A 26,689-nucleotide genomic window follows, 5' to 3' on the forward strand; every position below is an offset into this window, starting at 1 on the left:
GGTGGACCCACCCCTTATAGCTGCATCTTGTTTTGTCCAGGGGTCCTTCCGTAACTTACAGGTCGTCTGTGTGTGGTTGACAGGAAGGGGGTCAGCCAGGAGCCCTAACACGGTCAAGGGACGCGGAAATCACCCTGTGCCAGGGAGCCAGGAAAACCCACAGGGAGGGCCCAAGGGCAGGGGCCCTGTCTTGCTGGCTCCTGTCCAGAACCTGGAGCCCATTTCTCTAGCGGAAGCCGAGCGCTGCGCGGGGAGGTGGCTTTCACCCGCAGCGAGGTCGCCGGGCCGCGTAGCGCGGGCCTGGAGCCGGGGGCGCGCAGGGGCCGCGGTGCTGGCGCGCGGAGCCACCGTTCGGGCCAGGCCTGCGGGCAGCCACCGGCGGCGGCCTCCGTCCGAGATGGCCTCCCATCCGCTGTGCCCGGGGTCAGCCTCGGACCACGAGTGCAGGCTGCTGCCTTTGGCCCAGCCCATAGCACCGGTCTCCCGCAAGGCGTCCTGGGGCGTCCTGGTGAGAGCCGTGGGATGCTTCAAGCTGTCGCTCCCCGAGGGCCAGCAGATGCAGGCCGACCCCCTGGCCTTGGAAAAGAAGTTGTCGAGGCCCGAGGAAGAGGCGACACCGGCGGAGACGTTCTGGGGCGATCAGGAGCCCCTCTCCAAGGTCAGAGCTGCGCGCCCGTGGGGTGGGGCCGAGTGGCCTGATCCTCACACGTGGGGGTGGGGTGGGGAGGACCCACGGCGGGCCCACCTGGCTTTGCCAGGACCCCCGCGCCCCTTGACCTGCTGGGCCTGCGCCCCGGCTGCAGCACACCAAGTGGGCAGGGCCGGCTGCCCGCGCTGCCGCCCGGGGGGATGAGGACCTTCCACGGGGCAGCGCGTCGGGCCCAACCCGGACCGAACCGGGAGGGACCCTGGGGTCTCGGCCCAGCTGCCCCGCCACGCTCCTAAATGCAGGCCCAGGGGGCGGCGACAGGGCCCTGGTCCCCGTTGGTGAGATAGAGTCAAGCTGAAGGAGAAGCAAAACTTAGAATAATCAAAAGTAAATAGGCCGGGCGCGGTGGCTCACGCCCGTAATCCCAGCACTCTGGGAGGCCGAGGCGGGAGGATTGCTCGAGGTCAGGAGTTCGAAACCAGCCTGAGCAAGAGCGAGACCCCCGTCTCTACTATAAATAGAAAGAAATTAATTGACAAACTAATATATATAGAAAAAATTAGCCGGGCATGGTGGCGCATGTCTGTAGTCCCAGTTACTTGGGAGGCTGAAGCAGGAGGATTGCCACGGCACTCACTCTAGCCTGGGCAACAGAGTGAGACTCTGTCTCAAAATAAAAAAAAAAAGAACCAACCCGAGGGCTCTGCCTCGGGCCGGGGCGAGGTCTGGGCCGGGGAGCGCGCACTGCAGAGTCGTGTCCTGGCCGCGGGTCCCTCCGCGGGTCCCTCCGCAGCTGCTCCCGGACACCAGACCCTCCCGCCCCTCACGTGCTCCCCGCGCCCTCTGCCCGCCCCGGTTTGCCTGGGGCCCTTGGCGGCCAAGCGCGCGTCCCCGCGTCCCCTGCAGGCCAAGCGCGCGTCCCCGCGTCCCCTGCAGGCCAAGCGCGCGTCCCCGCGTCCCCTGCAGGCCAAGCGCGCGTCCCCGCGTCCCCTGCAGGCCAAGCGCGCGTCCCCGCGTCCCCTGCAGGCCAAGCGCGCGTCCACCCTCGTCGCCACGTCCCCGTGTCTCCTGGTGGCCACCCGCGTCCCCGTGTCCCCGCACCCCTTAGAGGCGAGGTGTCCTCTCTGCGTGCCTCCAGACGCCCCCCCCCGCACCCCCTCATCCCCGCACCTCCCGGTGACTTCGTGCCCCCCGCACCTGCGCTGCCCAGAAGGGATGCCCAAGCCAGTCGCTGTCCCCGCATCCCACGTCCCTCGTCCCACGTCCCTCGCTGCCCGTCCCGCAACGTCCCCGAGAGAGGAAGGGGAGCGGGGCGTTTTCACGCTCGCTCCCTCTATGCGCCCAGTTTACTGAGATGTAATTCCCGTACCGCGTAATTGGCCCACGCAGGTGTACAGGGCCGGGTTTTAGTGTGTTCACAGAGGTCTGCAACCCTACAGGTCTGTCTTCGTGCCATTACCACCCTGCCTCTATTAGTGGCTTTGTAGTAAGTTTCAAAATCAGGACGTGTGAGTCCCCCATCTTTGTTTCTCTTTTTTCAACATTGTTTTTTGGCTGTTTTGAGTCATCTTGGATTTCCAGATATGTTTTAGGATTAGCTTGTCAATTTCTGCAAAGAAGTCAGCTTGGATTTTGGTAGGACGGTGTTGAAAATGGTAGGTCATGTTGTCATTTTACCTAATTAAGTCCCATCTATGAACATAGGATGCCTTTCCATTTATTTAGGACTTCTTTATTTTTATTTTTTATTTTTTTTGAGACAGAGTCTCGCTTTGTTGCCCAGGCTAGAGTTAATGCCGTGGCGTCAGCCTAGCTCACAGCAACCTCAAACTCCTGGGCTCAAGCGATCCTCCTGCCTCAGCCTCCCAAGTAGCTGGGACTACAGGCATGTACCACCATGCCTGGGTAATTTTTTCTATATATTTTTAGTTGGCCAATTAATTTCTGTTTTTATAGTAGAGGCGGGGTCTTGCTCTTGCTCAGGCTGGTTTCGAACTCCTGGCGTCGAGCAATCCACCCACCTCGGCCTCCCAGAGTGCTAGGATTACAGGCGTGAGCCACCACGCCCGGCCTAGAACTTCTTTAATTTCCTCTAACAACTCTTGTAACTTTTAGAGTATAAGTTTTACACTTTCTTTGTTCAATTTATTCCTGCCTAGTCTTTATGATGCTTTTATAAATGGATTTTTATTTATTTATTTATTTTTTGAGACAGAGTCTCACTCTGTTGCCCAGGCTAGAGTGAGTGCCGTGGCATCAGCCTAGCTCACAGCAACCTCAAACTCCTGGGCTCTAGCAATCCTTCTGCCTCAGCCTTCCGAGTAGCTGGGACCACAGGCATGTGCCACCATGCCCGGCTAATTTTTTCTTTATGTATTTTTAGTTGGCCAATTAATTTCTTTCTATTTCTAGTAGAGACGGGGGTCTTGCTCTTGCTCCGGCTGGCTTCGAACTCCTGACTTTGAGCGATCCTCCCGCCTCGGCCTCCCAGAGTGCTAGGATTGCAGGCGTGAGCCAGCATGCCCGGCCAGATGGAATTTTAAAATTCATTTTGTTCAGGTTGTTCATTGCAAGTGTTCAGGAATAAAACTGATTTTTGTATGTCGACCTTGTATCCTGTAACCTTGTTGGACTCACCTGGTCTACCCTTTTCTCAGATCCCATTTAAAATTCTGCGTGGGCACGAGCACTTTGTCAGTTCCTGCCACTTCTGTGTGGACGACACGAAGCTCCTCAGTGGCTCCTACGACAGCACCGTGAAGCTGTGGGTAGGTGGCCCCGCCGTTAGGTTCTCCGGGAACCAAAGCATCTCGTTAGCCTAGACACCTCTTGCGGGGAGCCCCCGGCACTGCGTTCCCAGGCACTCACAGACCCCAGAGGTCCGTAAAGGCCTTTTGAGCAAAGTGCAAAGACCAGGAGAAAGTAAGGGCCCGCCCTAGGTGAAGTTAGTGTAGCTTCTGGAAACAGGTGGCCTCCGGAGCCCAGGCCACCAGCCTAGACGTGTCTGGCCCCGGTGAGCTCCTCTTTGGGATCCCTGCTGGACTTTCCTGCCACTAGGCTTTGAGCAGGGCCTGCTGGGTTCACCCAAACATGACCCCATTGTTTCCACTGCTAGGAGCAGGGGTTGGGGTTCTGGTCAAAGGGTGTGAACTTTTTTAAAAAAGTTTTTTTTTTTTTTTTTTTTTTTTTTGAGACAGAGTCTCGCTTTGTTGCCCAGGCTAGAGTGAGTGCCGTGGCGTCAGCCTAGCTCACAGCAACCTCAAACTCCTGGCTCAAGCAATCCTCCTGCCTCAGCCTCCCAAGTAGCTGGGACTACAGGCATTCGCCACCATGCCCGGCTAATTTTTTGTATATATTAGTTGGCCGATTAATTTCTTTCTATTTATAGTAGAGACGGGGTCTCGCTCTTGCTCAGGCTGGTTTCGAACTCCTGACCTCGAGCAATCCGCCCGCCTCGGCCTCCCAGAGAGCTAGTTGTTTTTTTTTTTTTTTTTTTTGAGACAGAGTCTCACTCTGTTGCCCAGGCTAGAGTGAGTGCCGTGGCGTCAGCCTGGCTCACAGCAACCTGAATCTCCTGGGCTCAAGCAATCCTCCTGCTTCAGCCTCCCCAGTAGCTGGGACTACAGGCATGTGCCACCATGCCCGGCTAATTTTTTTATATATAGTTTTAGTTGGTCAATTAGTTTCTTTCTTTAGTAGAAATAAACCAATTCGTTTCTTTCTTTAGTTTTTTAGTAGAGGCAGGGTCTCGCTCAGGCTTGTTTCGAACTCCTGACCTTGAGGGATCCACCAGCCTAGGCCTCCCAGAGTGCTAGGATTACAGGCGATTAAAAAAGTTTTTGAAAGATGTTGCCAGATTCTGAAAACCTTTGGCCAGTAGAGGACAAAAAAATCGATGTGTTTGGGATGCAGTGACTCGTGCCTGTTGTCCCAGCTACTTGGGAGGCTGTGGTGGGAGGATCCCTTGAGCCCAGGAGTTTAAATCCAGCCCGGGGCAACATAGCAAAACCCTGTCTCTAAAAAAAAAAAAAGCAAACAAACAAAAACCCCATTAAAGTATCTGTTTGCGGCTGGGCTCCCAGTTCCCACCTGGCACCCATGGAGCTGTGGGAGAGCCTCCCAGGATGCTGCGCGTGGTGGGGGAGAGATGTGGGAAAGCCCTCCCACCCTCTGGAGGGAGGGTGAGAGTCGTCAGACCATGGGATTCTTGCACCTCACTGCTGGACACAAGCCAGGGGCTGGTGTCAACCCTGGCTCTCGACTTCCGCAAACACAGCAGTGAACACTCTCTCCCCCCTCTCTCTCCCGTTGCTTCCAGGATGCTGTTAGTGGATCTCTGGTTCACGACTTTAAGCCCAAGCCCCAAGCTCCCGTTTTAGAGTGCAGTGTCTCGGCCGACAGCAGGAGGTGAGCAGGAGGTTCCTCTTGGAACCCCGGTGGGGAAAGGGAGAGTGAGCAGGCAGGCGGGTTGTTTTTAAAGCAAGCATACAATTACGGTCCCATATATGGGTCTGAGATTGGTTTCCCTTTTTTTTTGCTGTGAGAATCAGGCAGATGTGGTCACAGTTCGAAAACATAAAGTGCTTAAGAGGGAAAAATTTGTTGTGGCTAATGCAAAGCCAGTCTGGATTTTCTTTACAAGGTTTCTTTTCCATAGTCGCTTGTAAGGCGGTTGCACCTGCAAAGCATTTAGCAGTTTAGTCCCTAGCAATTCAAGCCTTCATTTCTCGGGGGCAGGTGAGGCTTGGGGGGGGGCAGAGGCATGCCGGGCTGTCAGCTGGGAAGGGTTAGGGCTCAGCAGCAGTGACACACACAGAAGTGTCTCCAGGGTGCGTTTGTTCCAATCCACTCACGCAGACATGAGATGGGCCTTTAGCAGACAAAGGAGTTTGCTTTAAAATGGATTTACGTTCACCATCAACAGCGGCTGTAAAACTAGTTAGCAGAAAACCAGCATGGGGGCTGGGCACGGTGGCTCCCACCTGTAATCCCAGCACTTTGGGAGGCTGAGGTGGGAGGATCGCTTGAGGTCAGGAGTTCAAGACCAGCCTGGGCATCACAGGAAGACCCTGTCTCTACCAAAAATAGAAAAATTAGCTGGGCACATATCTGTAGTCCCAGCCACTGGGGAGGCTGAGGCAGGAGGATCGCTCGAGCCCAGGATTGAGGCTGCAGTGAGCTATGATCCCACCACTGTATTCCAGCCTGGGCAATGGAGTGAGACCCTGTCCATTAAAAAAAAAACAAAAAACTTGCCGGGCGCGGTGGCTCACGCCTGTAATCCTAGCTCTCTGGGAGGCTGAGGCGGGCGGATTGCTCAAGGTCAGGAGTTCAAAACCAGCCTGAGCAAGAGCGAGACCCCGTCTCTACTATAAATAGAAAGAAATTAATTGGCCAACTAATATACATATAAAAAAATTAGCTGGGCATGGTGGCGCATGCCTGTAGTCCCAGCTACTTGGGAGGCTGAGGCAGGAGGATTGCTTGAGCCCAGGAGATTGAGGTTGCTGTGAGCTAGGCTGATGCCACGGCACTCACTCTAGCCTGGGTAACAAAGTGAGACTCTGTCTCAAAAAAAAAAAAAACACAAAAAAACAAAAACAAAAACCAAACGAACAATAAAACCCCCAAAAAACTAGTAGGGGAGTTTAACTTGCTCAGAGCCGTTGAGACCACTTCTATAGAGGACAAACACTCCACGGAAACGTACAATGTGAGAAAGAAGACAAAAGCGCATTTGTATATTTTTGCTAAACGGATAAGAAAATCCTTCAGAGCAGACCGAGCAGTGTGTTGACGCCTTTTCCCGTCCACAGAGATGTGTGGGTAGAGAGGGAGGCGATTGTGCTTCTGAGTTGCAGAGATCCCCTTAGAAGAAGAAAGTACATCACAGAAAAACAACAACAACAAAAAGGCTGCTGTCCGTGTGTCGGGTTCTCTCCGTTTTCAAAGGATTCTCCCACCCGGTGCAGACAGCATCTCTCTCTCTCTTTTTTTTTTTTTTTTGAGACAGAGTCTTACTCTGTTGGCAGCGCCAGAGTGCCGTGGCGTCAGCCTCGCTCACAGCAACCTCAGACTCCTGGGCTCAAGCGATCCTCCTGCCTCAGCCTCCCGAGTAGCTGGGACTACAGGCATGTGCCACCACGCCCAGCTAATTTTTTCTAAATATTTTTGGTTGTCTGGCTAATTTCTTTCTATTTATAGTAGAGACGGGGGTCTCGCTCTTGCTCAGGCTGGTCTTGAACTCCTGACCTCGAGCGATCCTCCCACCTCGGCCACCCAGAGTGCTGGGATGACAGGCGTGAGCCCACCGCGCCTGGCCCCAAGAGCATCTCTTGAAGGCTGTTTTATGACTAGCAACCTTGGTCCTACATTATAAAAAAGAAGAGAAAGTCCCCGTAGAAACCACGGGCATGGTTGTTCCCTGTCGTCAACACCCGATGTTTGTCATTTCATCTCCAGAATCGTCGCAGCGTCCTATGACAAATTTTTGCGGGCCTGGGACCTGGAGACCGGCAAGCCACTGGTACGTGCGCCCTGCCTGGTGGGGCGGCGTGGCCGGAGGTTCTATGGGGCCTTCGGTTTCCCCCGGGTGGGGGGAGGTGACAGAGGCCCGGGTCTTCCGGGAAAGGAGAGCTTGCTTAGGGCCCAAGATGTGGCTGTGGACTGGGCCCCGCGGCAGCCGCTGGCAGGGTGTGGGGGGCGCCGGAGAGGCAGGGTGGGCATTGGAGAAGCATCCCGGAGCAGGCAGATCGAGGGCTTCGGTTAGCAAGACGGGAAGCGTTTGGGTACACAGAAGCCGGAAGTAGCGGTGGCCGCAGGGTGGCATTCCAGGGTTCCCTGTGGATGTTTAGATTCCATGAGGCAGAAGGTGGCCAAAGAAGCAGGGTTCTGGGCCTTCCCGATCTGGTCTCTTTCGTGAACGGGGCCACCATCCGCCCATCCAACAGGCCTGCCACCCCCTCCCTGTCCCAATGCCACACCCACACGGCCTGCTGGGGGAAGGGGGACCTCCTCGGGGTGTCCTGCCCCACCCCTGCTGGCTGGTAGCTTCTAGCAGCCTGTCTTCTCCCTTCCTCTTCTTTTCTCCCCTTAAAAAAACAACTTTTCTTGTTAGTGCAAAGGTCAGTTTCTATTCATTGTAAAAAGTTTTAGAAAGGTTGGCCGGGCCACGGTGCCTCACGCCTGTAATCCTAGCACTCTGGGAGGCCAAGGCGGGAGGATCGCTCGAGGTCAGGAGTTCTAAACCAGCCTGAGCAAGAGCAAGACCCCCGTATCCACTAAAAATAGAAAGAAATTAATCGGCCAACTAAAAATATATAGAAAAAAATCAGCCGGGCATGGTGGCGCATGCCTGTGGTCCCAGCTACTCGGGAGGCTGAGGCAGGAGGATCGCTTGAGCCCAGGAGTTTGAGGTTGCTGTGAGCTAGGCTGACGCCTGGGCACTCACTCTAGCCCGGGCAACAGAGCGAGACTCTGTCTCAAATAAAAAAAAAAGAAGGGAGTCCCTAAGCCCAGCCCAGCACTCGAGGGGCGTGGCCTCAGGCTGCACCTGCACGGTTTGGAAGGAGGGTTTGTGGGCATATTTAGAAGCTGTTGCCATAGTGATACCATAATGTATAAAGTATGGAGAGATTCCCGTTTCCTAGATTGTTGAGAAGCTCGTTGTCCCCTGCTTGTGGTTTGCTGCCAGCCTCCCCCAGGGGACAGCGAGGGGCTGGGGTGTCTTGTCCACACTCCCAGGCACAGGGCAGACGTTGAATAATAAACAGCCCTTTATGGGCCTGAGCGGGCATAGCCGCCATCGCTAGCACCTGGCTGCCAGTTCCGCTAGGCGCTCTCCCTACCCTGTTCATCCCTCCTAGACACAGATTAATGCTTTACAGTTACTCATTAAATGAACTGATTGCACCTAAGCAGACCTATAAATCCAGCTCCTTGCTTGCACTGGCCCATGACAAGCGCACGGTGGCCACAGTGCTCGCACAGAGAAAACCACCTTCCCATGGCCGCCCCGTTGCAGTGGCAGACGGACTACGATTCCTTCATCATCTCCTGCAAGCTTTCCCCTGACGGCAAGTACGTGGCCCTGGGCTTGGACATGGCCCGCGCCATCTGCATCATGGACACGAGGACCGCCAGCACCATTTCGCTCATCAAAGGTGAGGCTGCACGGGCTCCCCGTGTGATGCGGCTGCCGTGGCAACAGCCGCCTGTCACCCCCTTCCCCTGCCTCCTTTCCACACTCCGGCCACCGCCGGGCCTTTGCACCTGCCGTTCCTTCTGCCTGGGGAGTCCTCTCTCCCGCTTCCCTCGCTGGCTTCCAGGGCCCTTCCTGGACCCCTTAGGGTGGGGCCGGGCTTCTGCTGGCCGGGGGCGGGTGGGGGGACCTCTTAGGTTCCTCTCATTCCTCTCCTGGCGTGAGGCAGGTCACTGCCTGCTCGAGGGAGTCCCCCCCCCATCAGACTGGGGACTCGGCGAGGGCAGGTGGGCCAGGTGCTCCCTGCTCGCAGCCTGGCACACCGTAGGCACGCAGGAGACGTCCGTGCAGGTGCAGGGTCCCTCGTGAAAACTGGAACTGCGTCTGGTGACATCGTCTCTGGGCGGGCAGCCCGTAGGCCCAGGCTGCGGGCAGCGTGGTAAGGAGCCGCGTGCCCCCTGTGCCGCAGATCATCACAGAAAGTCCATCACCGCGTGCTGCTTCGACCCCGACAGTCAGAGGGTGGCTTCCGTCTCGCTGGACAAGTGCATCAAGATCTGGGATGTGACGTCCCAGGCCACGCTGCTCACCATCACCAAGTGAGGGGCGCCCCCTGCCCTGCCCCAGGCTGGCAGCGCCCCGAGGCAGGGAGGTGGGAGGGACGTCCCCGAGTGTGCCCTCCCTCCGGGATTCCTGGAGCCCCACACCTGGACACACCTGGACACACCACACCTCACGGGTGGTCTGCAGGCAGGCAGGCCGGGAGTTCTAACGTCTTCCATGTCTGCGCTGAGGTTTTCTGTCTTTTCGTTTGTTCCAAGCATAATTCTATTTTTTTTTTTTGACACAGAGTCTTGCTTTGTTGCCCAGGCTAGAGTGAGTGCCGTGGCGTCAGCCTAGCTCACAGCAACCTCAAACTCCTGGGCTCAGGCGACCCTCCTGCCTCAGCCTCCCGAGTAGCCGGGACTACAGGCATGTGCCACCATGCCCGGCTAATTTTTTTTCTATATATATTAGTTGGCCAATTAATTTATTTCCATTTATAGTAGAGATGGGGTCTCGTTCTTGCTCAGGGTGGTCTCAAACTCCTGAGCTCAAGCGATCCGCCTGCCTCAGCCTCCCAGAGTGCTGGGATTTTTGGCGTGAGCCACCGCGCCCGGCCTGGGTTAGTTTTTGGTTACAGACTTTTCCACAACCTAGTCCAGGATGTATGGCACGGAAAGAAAGGCAGGGAACTCACAGTGTGTTATGCCCGGGTTCCAAGATCACTAACTGCCTCTTCCCCCCGCCTTTCATCGTCTTCTCATACCGTGTTTCCCCCAAAATAAGACAGGGTCTTGTATTTATTTTTCCTCAAGAAGACACCCCGGGGCTTATTCTTAGGGCATGTGTTGTCTTCCCCTCCAAGCCTCAGCTCGAGGCACGCACAGGGTGGCCGGGACCCGACAGGGGGAGCCGTCCTTGTTGGTGGGGCTGCCCGCACCTTTCCGGTCACCTCTGGGACAGCAGCTGTCACGACGGGGCAGATGAGAAGGGCTGCTCGTCTTCTTTCCCGCTCTGCCATGACGACACGCACGGGTCGTGCAGACGCGCTGCGCAGCCACGCCCGTCGCTAGGGCTTATTTTCGGGGTGGGGCTTCTATGGCGCACATGCTCAGACATCCTGTCGGGGCTTATTTTATGGGTAGGGCTTATTTTTGGGGAGACACGGTATTTGCTTCATACATGACGTCCAGGGCTGCCGGCCGTGCGTAGCAGCGGGAACAGGGAGAGGCACATGGATTCCGTCTTGTCCTGAACTGCACGTGCAGCATAAGCGTTGCCCCCAGACTTTTGTACAAGCAAGACGGTCTTTCGTGAGAGGTGGCATTTATCAGAAATGAGAGCCCATCACGGAGAACTGAGATAGCTCTGGTTTGACCCCCCGTGTCTGAGTTCTGCAGGGTGGGGGGCTCGTTGTCAACTACCAGTATGTTCCGGGGTGCTGCTCAGCCCCCCGAGCACTGGGGACAGTGGAGGTGTGTCCCAGGCACCCTTGGGAAGTGGCTATTTCTTCTCTTTTGGCCTTTTCTCAGCCGGTGCATTTCAAAGAACCAAAATAGGGTCCCAAACTCTGACCTGAGCTCTAGAAAACAGTTTCATGCAACCTTTTCTTCTTAGACAAAACAATTGATTGTGGGATCCAGAGTACTCAGATGGGGCACAGTTGTGTTTATAGATTTGCTTGAAAACTCTGCTTATAAGACGAGGTTGAGAATCACAGGAAAATTATGTGTGGAAGATCACAAACGAAAAGTGGCAACATTCTGACTTCTTTTTCAGAAAAGAAGACTTTTGAGTATTGAGAATGAATAACCCAAAACTTTATGAATTAAATGTACAACCTTAAAAAATGTTTTAGGCCGGTCTCGGTGACTCTCGCCTGTAATCCTAGCACTCTGGGAGGCCGAGGCAGGAGGATCACTCAAGGTCAGGAGTTCGAAACCAGCCTGAACAAGAGCGAGACCCTGTCTCTACTAAAAATAGAAATTAATTGGCCAACTAAAAATATACATAGAAAAATTGAGCCCCGGGCATGGTGGCGCATGCCTGTAGTCCCAGCTACTTGGGAGGCTGAGGCAGGAGGATAGCTTGAGCCCAGGAGATTGAGGTTGCTGTGAGCTAGGCTGACGCCACGGTATTCACTCTAGCCTGGGCAACAAAGCGAGACTCTGTCTCAAAAAAAAAAAAAGATGTTTTGATGGCAGTGGAGACAGATGGGGAGCTGGCGGCTGGGGTAGGGACTTAGATGAGTGAGGGGGTAGGACGCGGGAGCCCGGCACGGCGGGGGGAAAAGGGGGAGCAGGAGAGAGCTTTTGTGTGCAGTGCGACCCAGCACCAGGCCGGAGAGGCTGTTAGTCCATGAACTGCCACCGGCAGCCGCAAGCAGCTCTGAATATTTCGGAATGTTCTCACGGGGGGGGGGGGCTGTTTTGTCTGCAAGCGGACCCTTGGCAATGTCTGGAAACATTTTTGGTTGTCACAGCCGGGCGTAGGGGTGCTACTGGCATCTAGGGAGCAGAGGCCAGGGATGCTGCCAAGCACATCGCACGACAGGTAGGACGCGCCGTCCTCTTGCGGAGACGCTCCGGCACGCGACGCCGGTGTGGTCCAGGAATGCCGGAACAGCGCGGCGCAGACTGAGCAGGTCGAGTCTGGACCGTGGCAGACGGGGATGGCAGGCGCGGTGGCCGTTAGCCCCCAGGGCAGGATGTCCCCTTGTGTCTTGGGGTCCTGCGGGGCGAGGCGCTGACGCTGCACCCCTTCCTCCCGTGTTTCAGCGCGCATGGCAACGCCATCTCCAACTGCTGTTTCACCTTCAGCGGCCACTTCCTGTGCACGAGCTCCTGGGACAAAAGCCTGAAGATATGGAACGTCCACACGGGCGAGTTTCGAAACCAGGGGGCCTGCGCCACGCTGATGCAGGGCCACGAGGGCTCGGTCAGCTGCTGCTGCTTTGCCAGAGACAGTGAGTCGCAGGCGCGGGCTCGGGCTCCGGCCCCAAGGCAGGGGCGGGCGGAGTTGCCCGCGCTCCGTGCACTCGAACTTCCCCAAGTACAGACAGAGGGGCGCTTCCCCGTGGGGCCCACGGTGAGGGTGGATTTTCTCCCACAAGGACAAAATAAGCCAAGACGGAAATTCACAGGCACGGGTTTACAACTGGCAGAAACTCAGCTCAACGTGGCCTGCTCTGGGAGCCCAGCTCTTCTGCACTCGGCCTCTCAACTCAGCCTCCTTTCTTTGTTTCTTTTCTTTCTCTCCATCCCTCCCTTCCTTCCTTCCTACCTTCCTCTCTCTCTCTTTTTTTTTTGACAGAGTCTCATTCAGTCACCCTGGGTAGAGTGCCGTGGCGTCAGCCTAGCTCACAGCAACCTCCAACTCCTGGGCTCAAGCCATCCTCCTGCCTCAGCCTCCCCAGTAGCTGGGACTACAGGCATGCGCCACCATGCCCGGCTAATTTTTTCTATATATATTTTTAGTTGGCCAATTAATTTATTTCTATTTTTAGTAGAGACGGGGTCTCGCTGTTGCTCAGGCTGGTTTCGAACTCCTGACCTCAAGCAATCCGTCCGCCTTGGCCTCCCAGAGTGCTAGGATTACAGGCGTGAGCCACCGCGCCCGGCCTAATTTTTTCTCTATATATTTTTAGTTGGTCATTTAATTTCTATTTTTAGTAGAGACGGGGTCTCGCTCTTGCTCAGGCTGGTTTCGAACTCCTGACCTCAAGCGATCCTCCCCCTTCGGCCTCCCAGAGTGCTAGGATTGCAGGCGTGAGCCACCAGTAAGGCCCCGCTAGGGCCTTACTGAACCACTTCCCCCCTGCAGCAGCCCTTGCCCAAGTCAGACTCCCCCCGAGAGGCGCCCCCTAGCGTCTGCCCTTGGCTTTACTGGGTTCAGAATCACACGCAATCATTATTACTGTGGATGTGATATTCGCCAGTTCACCTACTTGCCGAAATCCATTTGTAACCCTAAAATGGACACCTGCGGCACTGCCAGGTTACCGACGGCCAGGTGCAGGGCAGCAGGGCATCCGAGTCAGCGCAGGCCCCGTCCGCAGGTGCGCTCGGATGAGCCGGAGCTCTGCCGTCTCGGGTCAGCTCTCAGCGCAGTCAAGCGTCTTCTTTGTGGTCTGTTTAGTGCCATCTTTTTCATACTTTTGTGCTTTTTTTGTTGGTGCCTTTGCTGCTTAAAATGCACCCGCCCCCGACCTCAGTGCTGAAGGGCCGTCTGTGTTTCTAAGCGCAAGAAGGCTGGGAAGACCACGTCGGATGAGCTCCACGCAGGCATGAATCACAGCGCTGCCGGCTGAGGGTTCAATGTAAATGAATCAACTGTACATAGTAGATAAAGTGTCTTTACACAGAACACGCATGAAGCACGGTTGCATACTGATTGACGGGCGAAAATGTTGTGACCACAGGCTTGCGGGAACCTAACCTTGTCTTTCTTTTCTTTTTTTGAGACAGAGTCTCACTCTGTCGCCCAGGCTAGAGTGCCGTGGCGTCAGCCTAGCTCACAGCAACCTCCAACTCCTGAGCTCAAGCGATCCTCCTGCCTCAGCCTCCCGAGTAGCTGGGACTACAGGCACACGCCACCATGCCCGGCTAATTTTTTCTATATATATCAGTTGGCCAATTAATTTCTTTCTATTTATGGTAGAGACAGGGTCTCGCTCTTGCTCAAGCGGGTTTTGAACTCCTGGCCTCGAGCGATCCTCCCGCCTCAGCCTCCCAGAGTGCTAGGATTACAGGCGTGAGCCACCTCGCCCGGCCCTAACCCTGTCTTTCTCCAAGGAGCAATGATTCAGTATTTGCTAATTCGGCTTTTGCTGATTCAGTATTTGCTAATTTGGTGTCTGCCATAACTTTATAGAACGAAACGCATGAAGGGAATTGGCTGTCACTGGCCGGGGGTCATCGAGCCACACCAGAAAGGGGTCTCAGTGTCATCAGAGTGAGCTGTGGTGCTGCCCCCCAAGTCCCCCTCAGGCCTGCTCTAGGGCCACCCATCTTCTGGGGGAAGATGACCCCAGCCCCGACTCTCCCGTCGTGTATTGCAGGCTCTTTCCTCGTGTCCGGAGGGCTCGACAAGTCCGTGGCCGTTTGGGATGTAGGAGAAGGCTACCGGAAGCTGTCCTTGAAGGTACGAAGGCCAGCGCCGGACAGAGGAACTGGGCTTCATTCCTTAGTCCTTCCGTGCTGGGTGCTGGGGTGGTGGGGTGCTGGGTGCCAGGTGCTGGGGTGCCCAGTGCCAGGTGCTGGGGATACAGCAGTGGGCGAGACAGTCATAGATGTCTCCTCATGGAGCTAGCACGTCTGCAGGGAAGGACGGGCCAGAAACCCGCAAGCAAATCGCCCACCGCTGGGCGTGAAGTAGAGAAACACAACAGGGCGATCTGATAGAAACAGACCCTGGGGACCAATCCACGGTGCCCGGGCAGGGAGAGCATCTTGGAGAAGGAGCCGTTTGAGCTGAGAACTGGATGGCGGGGGGGCGGGGGGGGGGGACTGGATAAGTGAGGACCCCGGGGAAGGGCATTCCAGGCAGATGGAACAGCAAATGCGAAAACCCCGAGGTTTGTCCGAGAATAGCAGAGATTACCATGCAGAGGGATGAATGCCGCAGTGCAGCACGCAGGGGGGGAGGGGTGTCAACTGAGTCCTTCTGGCTGCAAGTCAGAGGAGCCCTGACTCAAAGTGGTGCTGTGACAGGGGACCCAGGCTGGGCTCATCCCGTGCCCCTGTTCCAGGCGCCCCATTCGCTGAGATTTCGGCACACCCCCTGGATGCACGATCTCACGGTCACCTCTGGCTGCTAGTGCTTGCCCCCAGGACGCTTGGTCTGCCTGTCCCCAGGGACCCAAAGTGGACGATGTCCCCTTGAGCAGCATGTGTTCGGGCCCGCGGGGCTGGTCTGTCTCAGCCCTCCTCTCTTAGGGTTTGGGGAGGCACAGGGAGTTTATATCACAGCAAATAGACATTTAAAACCGAATGTTGGGCCGGGCGCGGTGGCTCACGCCTGTAATCCCAGCACTCTGGGAGGCCGAGGTGGGAGGATCGCTCAAGGTCAGGAGTTTGAGACCAGCCTGAGCAAGAGCGAGACCCCGTCTCTACTAAAAAAATAGAAAGAAAATTAATTGGCTAACTAAAATACATATATTAAAAAAAAATTAGCCGGGCATGGTGGCGCATGCCTGTAGTTCCCAGCTACTCGGGAGGCTGAGGCAGGAGGATCATTTTAGCCCCAGAGTTTGAGGTTGCTGTGAGCTAGGCTGACACCACAGCACTCTAGCCCGGGCAACAGAGCCAGACTCTATCTCAAACAACAACAACAACAACAAAAACCCAAGGCCGGGCAGGGTGGCTCACGCCCGTAATCCTGGCACTCTGGGAGGCCAAGGTGGACGGATTGCTCGAGGTCAGGAGTTCGAAACCAGCCTGAGCAAGAGCGACACCCCATCTCTACTATAAATAGAAAGAAATTAATTGGCCAACTAATATATATAGAAAAAACTAGCCGGGCATGGGGGCCCATGCCTGTAGTCCCAGCTACTCGGGAGGCTGAGGCAGGAGGATCACTTGAGCCCAGGAGATTGAGGTTGCTGTGAGCTAGGCTGACACCACAGCACTCACTCTAGCCCGGGCAACAAAGTGACACTCTGTCTCAAAAATAAAATAATAAAATAAAAAAAAACCCCAAAACCCCCCAAATGTTACATGTCCCTGTGCTTAGAAGTCCCTTTGTTCCCATAATAGGTTGTTTTAGTCTCTTCTCCTCCTCCTCTCCTCCCTCTATTCTTCCATCCTCCAATTCCTGTCTTTTTGTTGAACACCGCAGTTCAATCTTCTTTCTTGTTCCTTTTTCTCCTAACATACGCCGTGGACTGGCCTTCCACCTCTCTCCAGGAGGGGAAGGCCAAAGAGAGATACAGATGCCAACACAGGACCCAGCATCGCCGAATGCCAAACAGCAATGGCATCTGTCTCCTCTGGGCTCCTTTACACCCGGGGAAAACGGCTCCCCATGTCCTTAAGCCACGGCAGATCGGCTTTGCAGTCACTTGAAGCCCAAAGGACCTCTGAGTGGCATTTCCTAGAACAAGGAATACAAACAAAAACCTGGCCAGCTGGGAACATAATCTTTTTATTTGTTCCATCCTGCTGAATGCCACAGTGCTGATGCAGCACTGCAGCTCTTGTAGAATTTGTCTAGCAGGTTTTCTGGTCCTCCCTGGAAGGTCTCCCCCCTGCCCCCGCAATGCAAAAAATAAAATAAATAAACACCACATGCCGTGTTTCCCCGAAAATGAGCCCTACCCGTAAAATAAGCCCCAGCAGGATGTCTGAGCATTTGCGCCATGGAAGCCCCACCCCGAAAATAAGCCCTAGTGACGGGCGTGGCTGCGCGGCGCGTCTGCACAACCCGTGCGTGTCGTCCCGGGGCGGGAAAGAAGACGAGCAGCCCTTCTCATCCGCCCCGTCGTGGCAGCTGCTGTCCCAGAGGTGACCGGAAAGGTGCGGGCAGCCCCACCAGCAAGGTGGGCTCCCCCTGTCGGGTCCCGGCCACCCTGTGCGTGCTGCGAGCTGAGGCTTGGAGGGGAAAACAACACATCCCCTGAGAATAAGCCCAACAATGTCTTCTTGAGGAAAAATAAATATAAGAAGACCCTGTCTTATTTTCGGGGAAACACGGTACTATTTTTAAAAACATTCTAGTCAAAACAGAAGTCTTGGGTTATTAAAAAAAAAAAAAAAGTAAAAAAAAAAACCAGAAGAATAAAAAAACTAAAAAAAATAAATAAATAAAAACACACACAGTCCCAGGATGTACACACACATGACGTCTCTACACTTTGCATTCCTCCTTGGATGTTGCTGATGGAACCAGGGAAGCACTATTAGTTGTTCTTCCACGTAAGCAGCACTGGGTGTCTGACTTTGGTGTTGTTGGTTTTGTTTCCGTTGTTGTTTATAAAGGCATCTTCTCTAAGTTCTCATTAAGATTTTATTTTTCTTTAGGGCCATGCAGACTGGGTGTTGGATGTTGCCATTAGTAAGGACAAGAAATGGATCCTGTCTGCTTCAAGGGTAAGGTGGCCAAGCTTATTTTATTTTATTTATTTATTTATTTTTTGAGACAGGGTCTTGCTCTGTCAACCAGGCTGGAATGCAGTGGTGCAATCACAGCTCACTGTAACCTCTTAACTCCCAGGCTCAAGCGATCCTCCTGCTTCAGCCTCTTGAGTAGCTGGGCCTGCAGGCGTGAGCCACCATGCCCCGCTAATTTTTTATAATTTTTTTTTTTTGTAGAGGTGGGGGTTTGCTATGTTGCCCAGGCTGATCTCAAACTTCTGGGCTCAAGTGATCCTCCTACCTCAGCCTCCCGAGTAGCTGGGACTACAGATGCACGCCACCGCACCTGCCTAATTTTTCTAATTTTTTAGTAGAGACAGGGTTTCGCTCTTGCTCATGGTCATTAAAAGGATTATTTACCATAATCAACTGGGATTTATCCCAGGATATAGGGTAGTACAATATAAAATCAGTCAATGTAATATATCACATTAATAGAACAAGGGAAGGGGGCGGAGCCTACACTTGATCATCTCAATTGACGCAGAAAAAGTATTTGGAAAAATCCAAAACCCTGGCCGGGCGCGGTGGTTCACGCTTGTAATCCTAGCACTCTGGGAGGCCGAGGCGGGTGGATTGCTCAAGGTCAGGAGTTCAAAACCAGCCTGAGCGAGACCCCGTCTCTACTATAAAAATAGAAAGAAATTAATTGGCCAAATAATATATATATATATATATAAAATTAGCCGGGCATGGTGGCTCGTGCCTGTAATCCCAGCTACTTGGGAGGCTGAGGCAGGAGGATTGCCTGAGCCCAGGAGTTTGAGGTTGCTGTGAGCTAGGCTGACGCCACGGCACTCACTCTAGCCTGGGCAAGAAAGCGAGACTCTGTCTCAAAAAAAAAAAAAATCCAAAATCCTTTCATAATAATAACAAACTCCCAGAAAACTGGGAATAAAGGGAAAATTCTTCCCCTTGATGAAGGGTATTCATGAAAAACCCACAGCTAACATCATTCTCAATGGTGAAAAACTAAAAGTTTTCTTCCTAAAATCAGGATCAAGACAAGAATGCGTTTCAGTGCTGCTATTCAGTCTCGTACTGGAGGTGCTAGCCATAGCTATCAGACAAGAAAAAGAAACAACAGGCATCCAAATTGGAAAGGAAGAGATAAAACTATTTCTATAGTTTTATGGCATGATCATATATACAGAAAATCCCAAAGAATCCACAAGAAAGCTACTAAGCTAATAAATGAATTTAACAAAGCTTCAGGGTACAAAATCAACACACAAAAATCACCCATGTTTCTATATACCAGCAATGAACCATCTGAAAAAGGAAGCAATGGTATTTACAATTAAAAGAATACTTAGGAACAAATCTAGCCAAGGTGGTGAAAGACTTGTGCAGTGAAAACTATAAAACATTGTTAAAACAAATTAAAGCAGATCTAAATAAATGGAAAGAACACCCTATGTTCATGGATAGGAAGACTTAACATGTTTCAGATGTCAGTAGTACCCAAAGTAATCTACAGATTCAACACTATCCCCATCAAAATCCCAACAACCTTTTCATATGGAATCGCAAGGGGCGCTGAATGCCCGAAACAATCTTGAAGAAGGAGGAGAAAGAGAAAAATAAAGTTAGAGGACTCACGCATCCTGACTTTGAAAGTTACTACCAGTCTACAGTAACTGAACAGTATGGTAGCAGCATAAGGACAGACATACAGACCAATGGAATAGAATAGAAAGCCCAGAAATTGACCTCACGTATGTGGTCGATTGATTTTCAGTAAGGGTTCCAGGACCATTTAATAGGGAAAGGACAGTCTTTGCAACAAAGGGTATTGAAAAAACTGGCTCTCCACATGCAAAGGAATGAAATTGCTCATGTTTCCAGTCCTGTTGCTGCTTTTCTCCTTTGTAAAAAGTAGAGCCTGCATCAGAGCATGCCTCTTCTCTCCCTGGTCCCCAGCTAGAAGTCCGACAAAGTCCTACCAGACTAAAATCAAGGTGTCAGCAAGACTGCATTCCTTTCTGGAATAATCTTTATTTTATTTTTGAGACAGAGTCTCACTGTTGCCCGGGCTAGAGTGCCATAGCATCAGCCTAGCTCACAGCAACCTCAAACTCCTGGGCTCAAGCAATCCTGCTGCCTCAGCCTCCCGAGTAGCTGGGACTACAGGCATGTGCCACCACGCCTGGCTAATTTTTTTCTATATATATTAGTTGGCCAATTAATTTCTTTCTACTTATAGTAGAGACGGGGTCTTGCTCTTGCTCAGGCCGGTTTGGAACTCCTGGCCTTGAGCGATCCTCCCGCCTGGGCCTCCCAGAGTGTCAGATTATTATTATTAACTAAAATCCAGAACTGACATGGTTTCACTCTTCATGTTGCGCAGTTCCATGGGTTGTGCCAAATGCATGTCATGCATGTGCCATCACAGTAGCATACAGAAGAATTCTGCTCATACTTACCCCTAGAACGCCTGATCTCTCTATTGCCTTTACAGTTTTGCCTTTTCCAGAATGTGGTATGGTTGGGATTATAGTCTGTAGCCTTTTCAGGTTGGCTTCTCTTGCTTAACAGTATGCATTTAAGGTTCCTCCATGCCTTTGCGTGGCTCGATGGCTTGTTCCTTTTTATCATTGAATGGTATGCCACTGAATGGACGTACCACAGCCTGTTTTGTGACTGCTGGCTTGCTGTTTACCTTGTTCCAGGATAAGACCATGAGACTATGGAATGTTGAAGAAATTGACAAAATTCCTTTGGTGATGGAGTGCAAAAAGGCCATGGGCTTGAAGTTGAAACAGGTTGGTATTGGGTAAAATTAAGCCCGGTGAACTCTTACTAGATCCCTCTACAAATTAATATAGTCTTTGGACAAACATTTACCGGGCAACTAGGAATATAACCGTGAACAAACTGACCGAAACGTTCGCCCCGAGGGAGCTAGAATTCTAAAAGAGCAAAGACACAGAAAAATGTATGTGGGGTCAGTCATACGGTGATGAGTAATTTGGAGAAAAGTAGCCAGGAAAGGGGAATGGCAGTGCTGGTGGTTGCAATGTTTTATTTTTTTATTTTTTATTTTTTTGAGACAGAGTCTTGCCTCTGTTGCCCGGGCTAGAGTGAGTGCCATGGCGTCAGCCTAGCTCACAGCAGCCTCGAACTCGTGGGCTCAAGCGATCCTCCTGCCTCAGCCTCCCGAGTAGCTGGGACGACAGGCATGCGCCACCATGCCCGGCTCATTTTTTTCTATATGTATTAGTTGGCCAGTTAATTTCTTTCTATTTATAGTAGAGACGGGGTCTCGCTCTTGCTCAGGCTGGTTCCGAACTCCTGACCTCTAGCAATCTAGCAATCCGCCCACCTCGGCCTCCCAGAGTGCTAGGATTACAGGCGTGAGCCACCGTGTCCGGCCTAATTTCTATTTATAGTAGAGACGGGGTCTCGCTCTTGCTCAGGCTGGTCTCGAACTCCTGACCTCGAGCGATCCGCCCGCCTCAGCCTCCCAGAGTGCTAGGATGACAGGCGTGAGCCACCGCACCCGGCCGCAATAGTTTAAAGGATGGTCGGGATCGGTCTCCCGGAGAAGGTGACATTTGTGCCGACCGGGAGGGGGTGAGCCATGGACATTCAGGGGAAGAATTTTCCCAGCAAAGGGAACAGCCAGTGTGGAGGCCCTGAGGCAGGAGCCAGCCTGATGTGTCAGCCAGCCTGAGAAGAGTGGGGAGTGGAGGACGTGGGGCCTGAGGGAGCACTTTCTGTGGAGGAAGGGCCAGGTGCACAGCTGGACACTGTGTGAGCCTCCAGCTGTGGACCCGCCCCCCTCCCCCCCAAGCCTGCCCCCCCCCCATGCCCCATTTCTTCTGCAAGAGGCTCAGGCACCCGTGTTTCCCTAGTGCAAGAGCTTGGTGGCCCTTGCTTTCCAAAGGCCTCACCGGCCGGTGCAGGCCACAGAAGCCATCCCTGCTGGGGCCTCACGGTGCACACGCCTGGCTGCTGCTCAGAGGCTGAGGGGCGTGTGCTGGGCCCTCTTGAGTCCCCCTTCCCTCGGAATCCTGGAGTCACAAGACTGGTCCCTTCCTAGAAGGCCCGGCTGGGGCCCCCCCTTCTGGGAATGGCTACGTTGAAAGCAGCACCGCAGGACAGGGAGGTGAGGGGTCGCCACCTTGGCAGCTTAGAAACTCCAGAGAGGGGAGCTCTCACGGTGGCCCAGCCCAGGTAGTTGGGCGGCAGGGCAGGGGGGTGGTGGAATTCTCACCTCCCGCCCGATCCCCTCTGACCTGCACCTCCTTTCTGCTCTTTTCCAATATTTCGTGCCAGTGCGTAGGATGTGACAGGCCTTTCTCCATCTTTGAGGGTGACACCTCTTCCGAAATATTCAACGAATGTGTGTTCTGCCGGAGAGAAGCAAAGGACTTGCCGGACGAGAGTTCATCGTCCTCATCGGAACAGGAGAACTCGTCACCCATGCCGCCACCCACGGGGAGCACTGATGACTGACGGCCACAGGGCCCTCCGAGTGACTTGAGCACAGGCCACCCACCTGTCATGTAGCTTTCGGCCTCCGCAGGGATCTTTCTCTTGGGCCCCTCCCAGCCGAGCGAGCCTGTCAGGCCAGCAGGGCCAAGCCCTGCCCGGGCTCCCCACTCCCCTGGGGAGCAAAACAATTTATTCTTAGCTTTCAAGAAAAATAAATCTAGATTCCTTTGGAAAGCAAGTGTCCGTATGCATCCTAGAAGCAGCATTGCTTCTAATTAGCAACAGGAGAAAGAAATGTTTTCTGTATCATAAAATCCAGTTTTTCTTTGAGAAGTTTCTTCAAATTATTTTCAGAAATTCTCTCTTTCCTTTTTCATCATGTGTAACAAAAGCTAGAATTCAAAGAGGAGTGAATCCCTCGTTTCTTACTTATATTAAAAAATATACAGTGAAAAAACAACAACAAAGAAGCAGCACTGCTGTTTCTAGCTTCAGGTCCCCGTGTGCATCCGTCCCTACCCTGGACCTCTCCGTTTCCAGGTTGCCCACGTGCAACCCTCTCCCTGCTGCCAGGGGACACATCCTGCTGCCTAAACCGACTCAGGAAGTTTTCAGTTCCATCTGGTACGTGTGGCTCCCGTGCTTTTTGTCAAGCGTCATTAATATTTCCCTTGGTCCATTTTTTGCAGACTTACCTGCAGGCCTGATTTGCACAGCGTGGATGTCTGGGATCCAGTCACTGCACATAGCTGGGGGAGGGGGGGACAGGTGCCACATTTGGTGCCGGTCTCCCGGGTCACAGCCCAGGTGACTGCTCACCCTCAAGCTGGCCGTTCAGTATTTCAGTTTACCTGTTTACCTATGTGAGTGATGCACGAACCTGCCAAAGCTCCAGGGACGCCCTCCCGCCAACCGGGGTCCCCCTCGCAGAGGCGCCCTGTTGCCCGTGGCCTCCCTCCTTCCCACACAGGCGCAGGCCTAGCTGTATCCATCCCCACCGCCCCACTGGCGGGCACCTGCGGTGGCGTTCCAGGTGAGGCCGGGGGCGGACCCTCCTGCGCGTGCGCTTCTGCGGACTCAGTGTCCGCGGGAGGGGCGCCCGCTGGGGGCGCGCTGGGTGGGCAGGTCGGCGGGGCGGGGACACGGGCCAGGTGGGCTTGCCGGGAGGAGACCCAGGTAGCCAGGTGAGGGCCCGGGCTGCGAAGTCCCGGCCCCGCTCCGGTGGGGGCTGTCCCCGGACCGTCACGCCCGACCCAGGGACGCCCCGACCCACACGCGGGGGCCAGGTGGGACCCTCCCACTTCCGGCGGGCAGAAGGCCGGGACCCTGCGCGCGCGCGTGCGCACGGCCCCCAGCGTGCCGGCGTCCCGGACCCCTTTGGAGACACCACCCTCCGACCCGGAGCCCGGCTCTCCGGGGGCCCTGCGTGACCCCCGCCGCCCGAGCTCCAGTCCCCGCGCCGCGCCTCCAGCCGCCGCGGTGGTGCCGGTGACCCCACGCCCCGCGCCACGTGTGCGCCGGCGGCCGGCGGGGCCTGTGCGCATGCGCGCGGCCGCTCGCCAACGGTGATGGGAGGAGATTCGCGCTGAGCGTGTGCGGGAGGCGCCGTGGCTTAGTTGGTTAAAGCGCCTGTCTAGTAAACAGGAGATCCTGGGTTCGAATCCCAGCGGTGCCTCAACCGAGCGTCCAAGCTCTTTCCATTTTGCGCCTTGTCGTCTTATGCTCCGCGTCTCCGCCCGGCTGCCCATCATTTTAGGGGCCTGAGTGGGGAGCCCGAGAGGTCGCTTTAGCCGGGCCCCTGCTGGGCGTGGCTTCGGCCCCGAGCAGGTGGCCCAGGCGCTTGGTGGGTGTCACCGACCCGGGGCCTGGGCGACACGGGTGGCCGAGTCCCTGCTGTCGCCAGGCTCAGCTCAGCTGATTTCCCCTTCTCCCTCGTAAAGGAAAACACAAATCTCAGGAGCATCCCCCTAACCCCTTTTGCAAAAGAGGAGGCGGAGAATACAAACCTCAGGGCTGTCCCCCTAACCCCTTTTGCAAAAGAGGAGGCCAAGAATACAAATCTCAGGAGCATCCCCCTAACCCCTTTTGCAAAAGAGGAGGCCGAGAATACAAACCTCAGGGCTGTCCCCCTAACCCCTTTTGCAAAAGAGGAGGCCGAGAATACAAATCTCAGGGCCGTCCCCCTAACCCCTTTTGCAAAAGAGGAGGCCGAGAATACAAATCTCAGGGCTGTCCCCCTAACCCCTTTTGCAAAAGAGGAGGCCGAGAATACAAATCTCAGGGCCGTCCCCCTAACCCCTTTTGCAAAAGAGGAGGCAGAGAATACAAATCTCAGGAGCATCCCCCTAACCCCTTTTGCAAAAGAGGAGGCCGAGCCATGCAGCGCCCTCGTCCCAGAGAAGGGCTGTCACCGTCCCGCGTGGGCCAGAGCCCCTGGGGAAGGCGACAGGCCTGTCCTGCAAGGCGTCTGCAAGGACTGTCCCCACGAGGCCATTCAGAAGGGACTCCCTGCTGGCCTGCCCTGGACAAGGACGCACGGCTTGCAGCGTGGGGCCTGCAGGCCCCGTCCGGCCCCCGTCCCTTGCACACGGGTGGTCAGCGCGGTGCTGGCCCCTCGGCTCTTGGTCCCCGGCCCGCAGACATTGGCAGGAGCCCGAAAGAGGAACTTCTGAAGGCCAGGCTGAAGGGGTGGGGCGGGGTGTGGGGTTTGCCGGAACAAAAGGCAGACAGTACAACCACAATGAGGAAGATGTGCAACGTTTGGGGGATGGACACGCTTGAAGTGCTTACTCGAGGGGCGCGGGGGGCATGGGCAATATATGTAACCTTAACACTTGTACCCCCATACTACGCTAAAATAAATAAATTTTTAAAAAGGCAGAGAGGGCTGGTGGAGGGGCAACCAGACAGGCTCTTTTTTTTCCCAGCAAAGGGCTGGGGACTTCTAAAGGGCATCGAGAGAAAGTTGGACGTTGAAACTGAGAGCACAGCACTGGAGGCCAGGTTCTGTTGGCAGCTGCTTGTGTGACAGACATGCTTCTTCATACATGGCATGTTTCTTTTCTTTTTTTTTTTTTTTGAGACAGAGTTTCACTCTGTTGCCCCGGCTACAGTGTGGTGGCGTCAGCCTCGCTCACAGCAACCTCAGACTCCTGGGCTCAAGCGATCCTCCTGCCTCAGCCTCCCGAGTAGCTGGGACTACAGGCATGTGCCACTATGCCTGGCTAATTTTTTCTATATATTTTTAGTTGTCCAGATGATTTCTTTGAATTTTTTTAGTAGAGATGGGGAGGTCTCGCTCTTGCTCAGGCCAGTCTCGAACTCCTGACCTAGAGCGATCCTCCCGCCTCAGCCTCCCGGAGTGCTAGGATTTACAGGTGTGAGACACCACACCAGGCCCCATTAAATGGATATTTGGAGCGGAGAGATGGAACAGGGTCCTGCTCCATCCACTCCACTCATCAGCCTGGTATTGCAGTACCTCCAGGAATGATGCACCCTCCTGGGGGGACCAAAAAAAATAAAATAAAATAAAACCCAGAATGGTTGCATGAGCACTCAGGGTATGATTTCTACTGACCGTGCATTGCTTCTGCCCCATTGTAAAGTCGAATAATCATAAGTTGAACCTTCATAATAACCATAAACCGAATCCTCCGGCCTGGGCCTCCCAGAGTGCTCGGATTAAAGGCGAGAGCCTCCTCTCCCGGCCTGTGTTGTTTCCCTCACTGATCCGAAGGTGTGATTTTATTAAACGAGAGTCCTTTGCCTTTGACAGATGCGATCAGTATCATCTCTCAGTCTGTCATTTGCCTTTTAACTTCGTTCCAGTGTGTCTTTTACCTTTTCACTGATTCAAGTCCTCTCTTAAGTCCTTTGATCAAGTTTACAGTGTTCTTAGTCTAGGTCTCATACATTTCTTGCTGGATTTACTTGTAGGTATGGCGAATGGGATCTTTTCCCTATTATTTCTGTCATTGCACATTGTCGCGTGTAGGAATGCCTTTGATGTTTAAATGTGGCTCTTTAAGGCGTCCCTCTTGCCTGACTCTCATCCCTGCCAATGGTTTGTTTGATTTTTTGGCAGATTCTGGGTTGTGCAAATTGGGATGTTGAATAATAACTTTGATCTTAAAGGGGGAAGAAAAAAAAAAAAGTTACAAACCAGGAAAAGATATCTGCTAGACGTATAAGTGACAATATACTTTTCAGTGGAGGAAGGATCCCGTGGCTTTAGCAGAGCAATGAAAATACTTCATTTTGTCAGAATTTGGGAAGCCAGGTCATCGACGGTCACATTCTTCAGGATTTCCCCCAAAGAAATGAGAACAGTTTCCATAAGAAGACTTCACAGATGCTCTAGGTACGACGGCAAAGACCAGGAACAGCCCAGGTATCCATGGACATGCACAAACTGTGGTACATGCAGGTAGTGGACCACTATAGAGCAGCAAAAAGGACTGAAATACTGATACACCAGCACGGATGAAATCTCACAGTGTGTGGAGTGAAACACTACACGATTCATGATTCCATTTATATAAAACTTAATTAATTAATTTAATTAATTATTAAATAAATTAATTATTAATTTATTTTTGAGACAGAGTCTCGCTCTGTTGCCCAGGCTAGAGTGAATGCCGTGGCATCAGCCTAGCTCACAGCAACCTCAAACTCCTGGGCTCAAGCGATCCTCCTGCCTCAGCCTCCCGAGTAGCTGGGACT

The 26,689-nt window shown here is 53.7% G+C and overlaps 1 protein-coding gene and 2 non-coding genes across 3 annotated transcripts; all 3 read left to right on the top strand.

The window, feature by feature from the left end:
* The first annotated feature begins 324 nt into the window (after positions 1 to 324).
* Positions 325 to 22,198, top strand: WDR88 (WD repeat domain 88). Its single transcript, XM_012775154.3, has 11 exons — positions 325 to 658; positions 3,307 to 3,417; positions 4,968 to 5,056; positions 7,112 to 7,175; positions 8,673 to 8,811; positions 9,319 to 9,448; positions 12,170 to 12,357; positions 14,452 to 14,534; positions 17,411 to 17,479; positions 20,197 to 20,289; positions 21,806 to 22,198. The coding sequence occupies exons 1-11, from the start codon at positions 398 to 400 to the stop codon at positions 21,983 to 21,985; spliced, it is 1,407 nt and encodes a 468-aa protein (XP_012630608.3). The 5' UTR covers positions 325 to 397; the 3' UTR covers positions 21,986 to 22,198.
* On the top strand, positions 16,574 to 16,635 carry LOC142861490 (U7 small nuclear RNA). The gene has a single exon (XR_012912716.1). It is a non-coding gene; the product is annotated as a U7 small nuclear RNA (small nuclear RNA).
* A 1,367-nt stretch (positions 22,199 to 23,565) lies between the features above and the next one.
* TRNAT-AGU (transfer RNA threonine (anticodon AGU)) lies at positions 23,566 to 23,639 on the top strand. The gene has a single exon. It is a non-coding gene; the product is annotated as a tRNA-Thr (tRNA).
* The last annotated feature ends 3,050 nt before the right edge of the window (positions 23,640 to 26,689 follow it).

This window comes from Microcebus murinus, chromosome 16 (assembly GCF_040939455.1).
Source record: "Microcebus murinus isolate Inina chromosome 16, M.murinus_Inina_mat1.0, whole genome shotgun sequence".
Taxonomy (NCBI): domain Eukaryota; kingdom Metazoa; phylum Chordata; class Mammalia; order Primates; family Cheirogaleidae; genus Microcebus; species Microcebus murinus.

What these genes read in the sequence shown, in the direction of transcription:
- WDR88 (XM_012775154.3), top strand. Translation starts at nt 398, where the DNA reads ATGGCCTCCCATCCGCTGTGCCCGGGGTCAGCCTCGGACCACGAGTGC. An exon ending in ATCAGGAGCCCCTCTCCAAG is followed by an intron (nt 659 to 3,306) that starts GTCAGAGCTGCG and finishes CCCTTTTCTCAG; the next exon opens with ATCCCATTTAAAATTCTGCG. An exon ending in CACCATTTCGCTCATCAAAG is followed by an intron (nt 8,812 to 9,318) that starts GTGAGGCTGCAC and finishes CCTGTGCCGCAG; the next exon opens with ATCATCACAGAAAGTCCATC.